General features: G+C 39.8%; 1 protein-coding gene across 1 annotated transcript in view; it reads right to left on the reverse strand.

Annotated features, from left to right (window-relative positions):
* PIWIL1 (piwi like RNA-mediated gene silencing 1) overlaps positions 1 to 9,925 on the reverse strand; it is a 34,585-nt gene extending 24,660 nt beyond the window's left edge. Inside the window, exons 1-5 of the mRNA XM_060118832.1 lie at positions 9,848 to 9,925; positions 9,179 to 9,290; positions 2,235 to 2,360; positions 1,527 to 1,741; positions 1,023 to 1,144 (exon numbers count right to left, since the gene is read on the reverse strand). Coding sequence (XP_059974815.1) covers positions 1,023 to 1,144; positions 1,527 to 1,741; positions 2,235 to 2,360; positions 9,179 to 9,290; positions 9,848 to 9,925 — 653 coding nt within the window. The remainder of the gene's footprint in view (positions 1 to 1,022; positions 1,145 to 1,526; positions 1,742 to 2,234; positions 2,361 to 9,178; positions 9,291 to 9,847) is intronic.
* Positions 9,926 to 11,472: the final 1,547 nt, after the last annotated feature.

The following is an 11,472-nucleotide window of genomic DNA, read 5'->3' on the forward strand; positions in this document are numbered from 1 at the left end:
TATCTCTAATACTACAATCACAATGGCACATTGTTTGGAGCAGGAGTTGGCAAACTATGGCTCATAGGGGGGCCACATCCAGCCTACCTGCTGTATGGCCTAGGAACTTTTTTTTTTTTTTTTACATTTTTTAAAGGTCTGGAAAAAAAATCAAAAGATTAATGATGCATGAATTATGTGAAATTCAAATTTCACTGTCCATCAGTAAAGCTTTATTGGAACACAGCCATGATCATGTATGTCCTATGACTGTTTCTGTGCTTCAACAGCAGAGTTGAATTGTTGAGACACAGACCACATGGCCTGCAAAACCTAACATGTTTGCTATCTGGTCCTTTGCAAAAAAAGTTTGCCAACCCATCACTTACAGAAAAATAAATCTTCCATTACATTAATTCAAACAAGTATCCACCAAAATGAGTCAGTGACAGGTTATCTCATGACCAACTTAGGTAAATTACAAATCCAAGAATTATGTCTCACTATGCTCATGCCAAGCTCAGGCTCACCCAGATTGCTTCCCACTCAGCAGGGGGATGGCAGGGGCGGGGGACCTTCACAGAACTTGTGTCCAACAACTTTGGGTTTGGAAAACACAGCACCCACACTGAAAGCCAATCACGGAGCACGCACTATACGTGTCCTACTATGGAAGAAGGAAATCAGAGCAGACCTAAACCCTGTCCTGCTTTCTGAATTGGCGCCCCCTGTGGGACAGAAGGAATATAAAGTTAAAGTGCTGAGAGAATGTGTGCTCTTAACATAAGCGCCAATGGGATTTGAACGATCTAATCTCAACACAAATAGGGAAGTGAAAGACATGACGCGTGCTTAAAGCAAATAAATGAGATTTATACCAGTACACCACACCTAAAAACGATTAAAACTCAGGGTAACCCAATGATCCTAACCAACCATTGTAAAATCTAGGTACTAAGTATACAGGTACTTATTGTACATGTCTTTCAACTTCTGATTATGTTTAAAATTTCTTAATAAAATGTTAAAGAATACCAACATACCTCCTGAAAACAATATTATAGAACTGCAAACAAGTTGGTGATGTAGGTGAGAGTTCATTTGTCAAGGTGATTGTTATCCTCACATGCTCTCCATTTCGGGTCTGACTAAAAACTTCAGTAACCTGAAGCCAGAGTGGTGGAAAACCAAAGTTTTAATTTTGTTAAAATAGGGCCAATCACATAAGCCTGTTGAATAAGGCAACAATGAAAAGTATGGAAAAGTTTTAAATTAAAAAAAAAAAAGAATGACTATGAGAAAAGAGTAACAGGATGGGTAAGAGAAAAGAGTGATTAAGTGCCTTATTATTATTTGATTGTAATCATTACGTCACTCAGGTGGATGTGAGAATGGCATAATAATGCCAAATACACCCATGGGTGTATTACAAGTCCTGACAGACAGGAGACCACTGGGGTTTCTCTAAAGCTACCCCAGACTGTGGCAGTTTAGCTTTGAGGTAGAACTCCCCATCTCCCTCTCCCCAACCCGACAACTGAAATAACCTTGTGCTGTAGTCTTTTAGGTAAAAATAATACTGTCCCATCAAAAGCATGACACCTTCCAATTAAATCTTCATGTAGAAAAAGAAGAGCTGAGCGGAGTCTTCTGGCTTCCATCCATGGGTTATAGTCAATGTGGTACTGATATAAGGCCCATTGGGGACGGGATGTCAATCGAAAGTGGTTAGTGCTTAGACTGACTATAGTACCTGAAGAGCCTGTAAAAGTGAGTCACATTCAATTAATGAAATATCAAGTTTATTCTTCCTTGAAATCTTCACTGCCATGACAAGGCAGACACAGTTCTGTAAACAAGGGGTTAAAAGCAGCAGACCACACAAAAGTTCTCAGACATCTGACTCTGGAGACTATTCCACGTAGGTAAATTACTAAAACCCTCCATTTAGAAATAAATCCTCCCTAGACTGAGGAATTTACAACTGAACCAATGAAATCTCTTTACAGCAAAAAGCTTTAAAAGAAAAAAGTGATCTATGTAATCAAACAACAGTTCAGTGCAGCTAACGACATCTAGAACCTATTTCAAAACCAAAAGGGAGACAGGAAAATGGAAAAGCCATCCATGCAAAATCCTTGACCAAATGTGCTCCTCCACCCTAGTAATGTATCGTACAAATAAATACCGAAATTAAAGTGCTTCAATTCACTGTCCTGTGTACTTGAAAACTGTACTCTTAATAATTAACCTACCTGTTTTTGATTCTTTAACATGATCTAGGTTCTGTCTTGTATTCACACCAAGATCATGAAAGTCTCTACGATGACCTCCTCTGTCTGCTAATGATAACTCCTGAAATCCAGCAGATATCTGGGTTTCTTAAAAAAAAAAAAAAAAAAAGGAAAAAAAGAAAAAATATATACACCTAAGTAATATGCAGCATGAAATAAAGAATGACGATTCCCAAAGTACTCTACTACATGAGACCCAAAGGCTCCTGAGGTGCTAAAGACAGTGTGTAACAATCCCATCAGAACGTTTCAGGTAACTGCCAGCCAAAGGAGAGAACGACTTCTCAGCCATAACCTCTTCTGTGAAGCCCTTCTTGTCACTGCCCTAGGCAAACTCCGCTCCTTCACAAGACATATATACCTTTACAAGATCAAGATGACTGGAGTGAACTTAGGAGAACTTAGGAGCCCATGTTTATTGACTGGGTAATTATTTTTCTGTCTCTAGGTCTCATAACCACCTGTGGGCCTTAATATCAGTATTTTTCACAATTCTTATGATGTAATTACAGCTGTAGGAATTGGTAGTTCATATGATTTAAATGTGCAACCTGAATTAGAAAACGTTAAGTCTAAAATGTAATTTCCTCACTCATTTCCCTTACGGACCAGCAGAACAGATGGGATGGGCCTGTGTATATCCCGTGGCCATGATACACATCTACTGGGATAGGTTAACCATCAGTTCATGCTTACTTGTAAAAGCTGGGGCTAAAATATCCTAAATTATTAAGTCCTTTAATTTGCATGAAATTTATTATGAAGTATCTCATATCAATAGTATGATGTGGGCCGAAGAATGAACATGGGCTTTGTAGTCAAGTGTTAAGATCTAGCTTTCAGTTAATAGGCATGTTACCTTGTGTAGCAGAAACTACTGACTACCCAAGAACCAACCTTTCATTCTTATTTTAAAAGTTTATTTTGGGAGTAATACAGCTAAAAGACTAGAATTTCCACCTTCTTTGCAGGTAAGGAGGGCCTGAGAGACTTATGCAGAAATTGCTGGATGAAATGTCTGGGAAAGCACCACAGGGGAGTCAATAGCTGGCTTTTCTGTTGTCCATGCCCCTAGCTGCCCATCTTGCCCGGAATCTGGATGTGATGGCAGGAGGGAGCTCAAGCAGACATTCTGAACAAAACGTACGTCTGAATGATGGAGGTCGTGGACTTGGGAGGACAGTACAAAAAGATGAGAGCCCAGTTCTCTTCTGGGCTATCTGACCACAAATGCCAGAACTAGCCCAGAACTGCCAGCTTCTGGAGGAGAAGTAACACAGCTTAAACAAAACATATGTTATTTTAATGTGAGCTTCAATTTCTTCACCTGAAAAATTGATTATAATAAATTTTACAGGATGTAGTAAGTTTTAAATGAGAACTTCGTTAATAAGGCGCTTTAAAGGTACTGCTACATATGTTGGTTCTTGTGCCTCATGATTTTCAGGGGCTCTATTTTAAAAGTCTTTTAACATGTAACTGTTTATATTTGTCTCCCTTGGTGAACTTTTTATCCCAAAGTCTTTCAGCTTAAGGTATCCATGGATTAATTACATTAACAAAGGTCAGGTATACTGAATCTAACCTGATAGCAACAACAGGTCATAAAGGTTTGATCAGAATTTTTCCCTGAAAAATTTGAGTTTCTCTTAAAAAAATATCAGTTCTGGATGTGAAAACCTGATTGCAAGTTTCTAAATATAAACAGTGATGAAGTTTGCTCCCCTCTCTACATATAGCACCGCTATTATTAATATTTTAGCCAAAACTTGATTAACTGTCAATCTAGAAAGATGACACGTTTCAAAATGGATACAGCTGGAAACCTTGCTGATTCCCCTTCCGCGTGGCTGCCAGAGTGCTTTACTGAAAACACGAATCCGATCGATCACGCTGCTGTTCCATTTAGGAGTCCTGCAATGGAACCCTAACCCCCTTCACAGAGTGAAAACTTGAGGTCTTAAACAAGGGCTCATTAACGCTAAATGTTAAGGTCGTCATTTTAATTTCTAAAACATAGTAGATACTTGAACATTTACTGTGAGAAGCACTTCTCAGATATGATACTTACAAGACCAGTGAAAGGCAGTAAAGTGACCCTGACTATCACTTGATCTTCACAGTGGCCCTCATCTATAAAGGTGCAATATATACCTTGTCATAGGTAGGGAAATAAGTTTCACAGAATTAAATTTAAATTCATAAGAACTGTTAAAAAAGTATTAGTGGGGGCTTCCCTGGTGGTGCAGTGGTTGAGAGTCCGCCTGCTGATGCAGGGGACACGGGTTCGTGCCCCGGTCCGGGAAGATCCCACATGCCGCGGAGCGGCTGGGCCCGTGAGCCATGGCCGCTGAGCCTGTGCGTCCGGAGCCTGTGCTCCACAACAGGAGAGGCCACAACAGTGAGAGGCCCGCGTACCGCAAAAAAAAAAAAAAAAAAAAAAAAAAAAAAAAAAAAGTATTAGTGAAGATCAATACAAAGAATGTTTAGATATAAGTATTTCCAGAAATTTTATTTGCATTTTAATGCTGCAATAATAAGGATATGCTTTTTAAAAAACAGCTTCAGTGCATCTTTTTTGCCCAGAGTTTTAATTCAATGAAATTTTGCTCTGTTGTACACAGCTGAACATGTCAAATATTCTAAGTTTCAAAAGAACTGTGAAGAACAAAGCAAGAGGCATCACACTTCCTGATTTCAAGCTATATTATAAAGGTGCAGTAATCAAAACAGTATGATACCAGCACAAAAACAGACACATAGACCAATGGAACAGAATCAAGAGCCCAGAAATAAACCCAGGAATACATGGTCAACTCATATCTGACAAAGGAACCAATAATATTCAATGGAAAAAAAGACAGTCTCTTTGAATTACGGTTTTCTCAGGGTATATGCCCAGTAGTGGGATTGCTGGGTTATATGGTAGTTCTATTTTTAGTTTTTTTTTTTTTTTTTTTTTTTTTTTTGCGGTATGCGGGCCTCTCACTGTTGTGGCCTCCCCCGTTGCGGAGCACAGGCTCCGGACGCGCAGGCTCCGGACGCGCAGGCTCAGCGGCCATGGCTCACGGGCCCAGCCGCTCCGCGGCATATGGGATCCTCCCAGACCGGGGCACGAACCCGTATCCCCTGCATCGGCAGGCGGACTCTCAACCACTTGCGCCACCAGGGAGGCCCTATTTTTAGTTTTTTTAAGGAACCTCCATACTGTTCTCCATAGTGGCTGTATCAATTCACATTCCCATCAACAGTGCAAGAGGGTTCCCTCTTCTCCACACCCTCTCCAGCATTTACTGTTTGTAGATTTTTTGATGATGACCATTCTGACTGGTGTGAGGGAGGGAGACGCAAGAGGGAGGGGATATGGGGATATATGTATATGTATAGCTGATTCACTTTGTTGCAGAGCAGAAACTAACACAACACTGTAAAGCAATTATACTCCAACAAAGATGTTAAAAAAAAAAAAGACAGTCTCTTCAATAAACGATGCTGGGATAATTGGATATTCACATGTAAAAGAATGAAACTGGACCCCTATCTTACACCACTTACAAAACTTAACTTGAAATACATTAAAGACTTAAATGTAAGACCTGAAACCATTAAACTCCTAGAACAAAACAAACAAAATGAAAAGCTCCTTGACACGGGATCTTGGTAATGATTTTTTTTTTTTTTAAGATATGACACCTAAAGCACAAGCAACAAAACAGTAGATAAACAGGTGGGACTATAAAAAACTTCTGGACAGCAAAAGAAACCATCAACAAGGTGAAAATACAACCTACAGAATGGGAAAAATATTTGCAAACTTTACATATGATAAGGGGTTAATATCCAAAATATATGAAGAACTCATACAACTCAATAGCAAAAAACCAAATAAGCCAATTTAAAAAACAGGCGAAAGACCTGAACAGACATTTCTCCAAAGAAGATATATGAAAGGCTAATAGGTACATGAAAAGATGCTCAGCATCACTAGTCATTAGGGAAATACAAATTAAATCCACAATGAGCTATCACCTCGCACCTGTTAGAATGGCCATCATCAAAAGGACAACGATAACAAATGATGGCATGGATGAGGAGAAAAGAGAATCCCTGTGCATTGCTGATGGAATCTTAAATTGGTATAGCCACTATGGAAAACAGTATGGAGGCTCCTAAAAAAATTAAAAATAGGACCACCATATGATCCAGCAATCCTACTTCTGGAAATATATCCAAAGGAAATGAAAATACTCACTCAAAAAGATATCTGCACCCCCACGTTGGTAGCAGCATTACTGACAATAGCCAGGACATGGAAACAACTTCAGTTGTCCAGTGATGGATGAATGGATAAAAGAGTTTGTGGTGTATATATATAATGGCTTATTATTCAGGAAATAAAAAAAACAGGAAACCCGACCACTTGTGACAACATGGATGGGCCCTGAGGGCATTATCCTAAGTGAAATCAGTCAGACAGAGAAAGACAAATTACTGTATGATCTCACTTACATGTGGAATCTAAAAACAAACAAACAAAAACCAACCCCAAAACCAAACTCATAGAAACAGAGATCAGACTTGTTACCAGAGGCAGAGGGCAGGGAAGGGAGAATTGGAGGAAAGTGTCTGAAAGTACAAACTTGCAGTCATAAGATACATAAGTACTAGAGATATAATACACAACACGATGACTATAGCTAACACTGCTGTAATGATATACAGGAAACTTACTATGGGAGTGAATCCAAAGAGTTCTCATACAAGGAGAAAATGTTTTTCCTTTTTTCTTTTGATGATATCTTTATCAGAAGATGGGTGTTAGGTGAACCTCATGCGGTAATCATTTCACAATACATGTAAATCAAACCATCATGCTGTATGCCTTAAACTTAGTGATATATGTCAATTATTTCCTCAGTAAAACTGGGGAAAAATAATAAAAGCAAGTGACCTAGAGGTGATTTTTGGAGTCACTGGTTTCAGCACTTGACTCCCACTCTGGATTTATTCTTGTCATTTCTGGCCTCTGAAGATTTTCCAACTCTCTAGCCAGATCAGATGAATTTTAAAAAGATATTTTAAAATTTAGCACATTAAAAGTATTTAGTTGGAGAATATCTAGCCTGCTATAATGCTGGATACAGAATTCTCACTTGGCTTGTATATTTAAAACTCATGCAAGTTTCTATTATTAGAAACATTTGTAATTTACTGTGATATATTTATTCTAATAGAACAGATTGTACCCCCCTGTTCACTTTTTGGATTCAATGGGTAATTTAAAAAAGAAAGAACTGAGGCATCTAGACAAAGTGACTGGATAAAATCCTATAAATTTAAGGAGATTAATTCCCATAAAAGAATTGTCATCAGGCACTTTGAAGCTTGAAACATCTGGTAGTACCACAAAAGCAACAGACGTAATTAGATACATAAAGCAACAAATAAAAGGCCCCTTGTCTTCTAATAGATTCTTCAAATGAAGCACTATTAACCACTGATGTATTTTTCCCCAAAATTTTCTATACAGAAAATATATACATACACATAACACGTATTTACTAAAAATACAAAGCTGTTTTACAAGCTGCTTTCAGTCAAGTTTTTACATTCTTGAAAATGGCTAAATGGTACTCTATTGTTAAAGCACAGTGGGTTTTACCTCTTTCTGGGTAGGGGTTTCCAGTGTCTGGGTACACTACCATGAATGTAACTGCTAATAAAAGTGTACTGCTGCTACACATTACAAAATGCCATCTAAAAGTTAGTACAATCCCACGGGGAGCACAAATTCCAGTTTTACAATTGCCAACGTTGGCAAAAAGTAAAATGGAGAATAAACAGATGTTTATTGTTTAAAAAAATGTTTCAGTTTCATTTAAACTTAATGATAAGGCTTAACATTTTACTGGCCTTTGTATCTTTCAATGCTTTGCCCTTTCCTTTGTCCACTTTGCCAGCAGCTTGTTAATATCACAGATTCATAAGACTGCTCTGTGTATCAGAGAAATGAGCTCTTCCATCACTTCAGTTAAGCTCCTAGGTTGTCTTCTGACACTGACATTATTTGTCATAGCTGGATTCACACCACTTCAAGTTCATTTTAGATTCATTCATGTTTTCTTCTAATTTTATAGATTTCATTGGTTACGACTAAATATTCAGAGTACATGGAAATGTAGTGCAACGCATAAAGCAAGGAATCAGGTTTGTTTTCTAGTTTTCCCTTTGCGTCCACACTATTTTATTGCCCATTTCGCATGCCCATCCCAGGGTTTAAAAGCCAATGTGACTATATTAATTCTCCCTATGTATACATGGGTCTGCTTTTCCTATACCAAAACCAAACTTAATAACTGTAGAAGAGTCTTACACCAAGCATCCAATTAATTAGTTTTCGCAACAATGCAGTGAAAAAGCACAAGTTCTGGAATCAGAACTGGTGTTCTGACTCTCCTGGCTGTCACAACTTTGACCTCAGTTTTTGCAACTGAGAAACAGGATGAACCGAAACAACACATGTGAAAATGTTTTCTAAGTCAAAGTTACAAATGTAAAAGTTGGTACAGCTTTGATGAAGTCACTAAAGATGCCAAGAGAATGTTCTAAAATGATTCATGCCTAATAAGCAAATTTATAATCAGTTTAGAATTTGCTTTGGAACAGCAAGTGTAGGGCTCTGGTAGGCTGGAGTTCATTTCCAAGGAAGAAAGCAATCCTGTGGCCCTGCACTCAGTGGCAGGCTGCACGGTTTGCGGGAGATGCGGCTACACTTTCAAGGACTGCTGGGGGTCCTTTCTCCTTATACAGAGCTTTGGTCGCCATGCACATCTAACGCTGCAAGTGCGCGCGCGCACACACACACACACCCCCGCACGCACGAAGCCTCTTCACTCTCTCTTCACCTTGTGGCTTGGCGGTCGCCTCTACTGTTCCTCTCTGTCGTCCGAGGCCAACTAACTCCCCCTCGGCTGGTGGCTGCTGTGGTCTAGGCTGAATATAACCAGGCTGCTGACTCTGCAGTTATATGCAAATGAAGAACAGCATTCTTTTCATGTCAAAAGGTCACAGATATCAGAGGCAATAACTACTCAAACAAGTCCAGGGCATTTAACCGAAACCGATCTAAATTAGCAATCAAATATTTTATCCTCAGAAAGAAATTTCTTCAAGGGTCGCCAACTGAAGGCAAGCACCAGCTTCCAATATCCACAGGACACAGAACGTCAGCGTCCTGGTTCAGCCCCTATCCCTTCACAGGACACGGTTCTTTTTGTTTGTTTGTTTTTTACATCTTTATTGGAGTATAACTGCTTTACAACGGTGTGTTAGTTTCTGCTTTATAACAAAGTGAATCAGCTATGCATATATATATGTTCCCATATCTCTTCCCTCTTGCGTCTCCCTCCCTCCCACCCTCTCTCCCTGTGCTATGCGGCTGCTTCCCACTAGCTATCTACCTTACGTTTGGTACACGGTTCTTAAACTTCGTTTTGACAGTGCAAGCTGACCAAGGCTTAACAGCACTGTGTTCTAAGACGCCCTCCGCAGTTGGGACAGGGGAAAGCACTCACGGCAGCGGCGCCCACGCGCTGCACCACCTCCTGACCAGGAGCCCTTCCTCTTGCTCGCGCTCTGGCTCTCCCAGTCATTCTTCTTTTTCTTGAGAGGAAATAATCATGAAGACAATACTCAATGTTCAGTTATATTTGAGTGTTTCTACAACGTTACCTTTAAACAGATTTGGTTGAGATTCTAAAATAAGCTCCTGGGTAATCCCACACTTTTCTAACCTCTTAACATACAGTCGAAGGCAATATCCCCACCTTCGATAAACTTAAGTGCTCCTGTGCTAGGTGGTGGCACTGAAGTGGAGGACCTACTACACTATTTCATTTTTCAATTGGATTATTTATTATAAAGAGATTTAGGAGGATAAAACTGTTAAGAGACTGAAGGTGCTGGTGACTAGTTCTTTTTCACATCTGGATGTGTAACCTACTAGGAAAGAGAGCACCAATGGCAAGTTTTATGCGAGGCTCTTTACATAATTCTTATACATGTCACTGTATCTTCCAGGATCTTCCCACAATTCCATGTGTAGCTTAATCTTTTCTACCACATCATTTACGTCCCATCATTTCATTCTTGGTGAGGGGCATCCACTTCGTCTCTAAACAAAATCCACTGAGTCACTCGTCTCTAGACTACTCCTTTACCACGCCTACCACCTCTGATCAACAGTTCTCTCCATGTCTTCAACACCACCATGTGTACTGAGTGAGGACCTAATGTGAGCCAGGATCTGTGTCAGGCGTCAAATATGTCGTTAGTACTATGTATAAAGGTTCCCCGCCCAGTCACCCCCAGCCACAGGGCAGAAAGCAGTGTCGTCAGGTTATCACCGGGAGAGACCTCAGAGCTAGACTGTCTAAACTCCACTCCTTCGTGTAAGTGACCCTGAGCAAATCACATAACCCAAGACTCATGTCTTTATTTGTAAAACAGTTGTAATAACCTATACCACCCAGGTCAATGGTGCGGCTCAATGCAAACACACATAAAGGCTTACAAAATACCTGGCACACCATGAGAATTCAACCCATGTGAGCCCTGGTGGAAAAGGCAGATAAACTACAAATTCTTAAGTCTAACAAAGGAACTAAGAAGCATGTTCTTACAAAGAGGAAAACAGAAGCTAATTTACACACTGAAGAGGTCTGTCTGCGATGAAGCTAACATTTAAACTGAGGTGTAGGAGGGCTAGGAACTGGGAGGTAGGTGGTTCCACTCTTCGGACAAGAGGGAACAACCCGTGACTCAGTGCTGAGAGCTCGGTTTGTCTGCAGAAAGGAAAGATGCCTAGTGTGACTGAAGTGTCATGAGCTTGGATTTGATGCTCAATTCAAGGTTCGACTACTGCAGGTTCCAAAGAGGGGCAGATTATGACATTATTTACAGTTGAGATCACTCTGCTTTAAGTCAGAATATCTTTTTTGTCTCAGTTTTCTCGGCTTCTAAAAGTTTTTGTTCCATGGCAAGCTTCCTAGAAAGACAAATCTAACGACACTCTCCACTTTGTCCCTTCAAAGACCTCTTTCACTTCCTAGTACGTTCTAAAGGACTAAAAATACATTAGCTCACCGCACTGTTAAAAAGCAACCCAAGTCAAGCAACTCCCCAAGAAGCTTCCACGATA

Source organism: Mesoplodon densirostris, chromosome 15 (assembly GCF_025265405.1).
Source record: "Mesoplodon densirostris isolate mMesDen1 chromosome 15, mMesDen1 primary haplotype, whole genome shotgun sequence".
Classification (NCBI taxonomy): domain Eukaryota; kingdom Metazoa; phylum Chordata; class Mammalia; order Artiodactyla; family Ziphiidae; genus Mesoplodon; species Mesoplodon densirostris.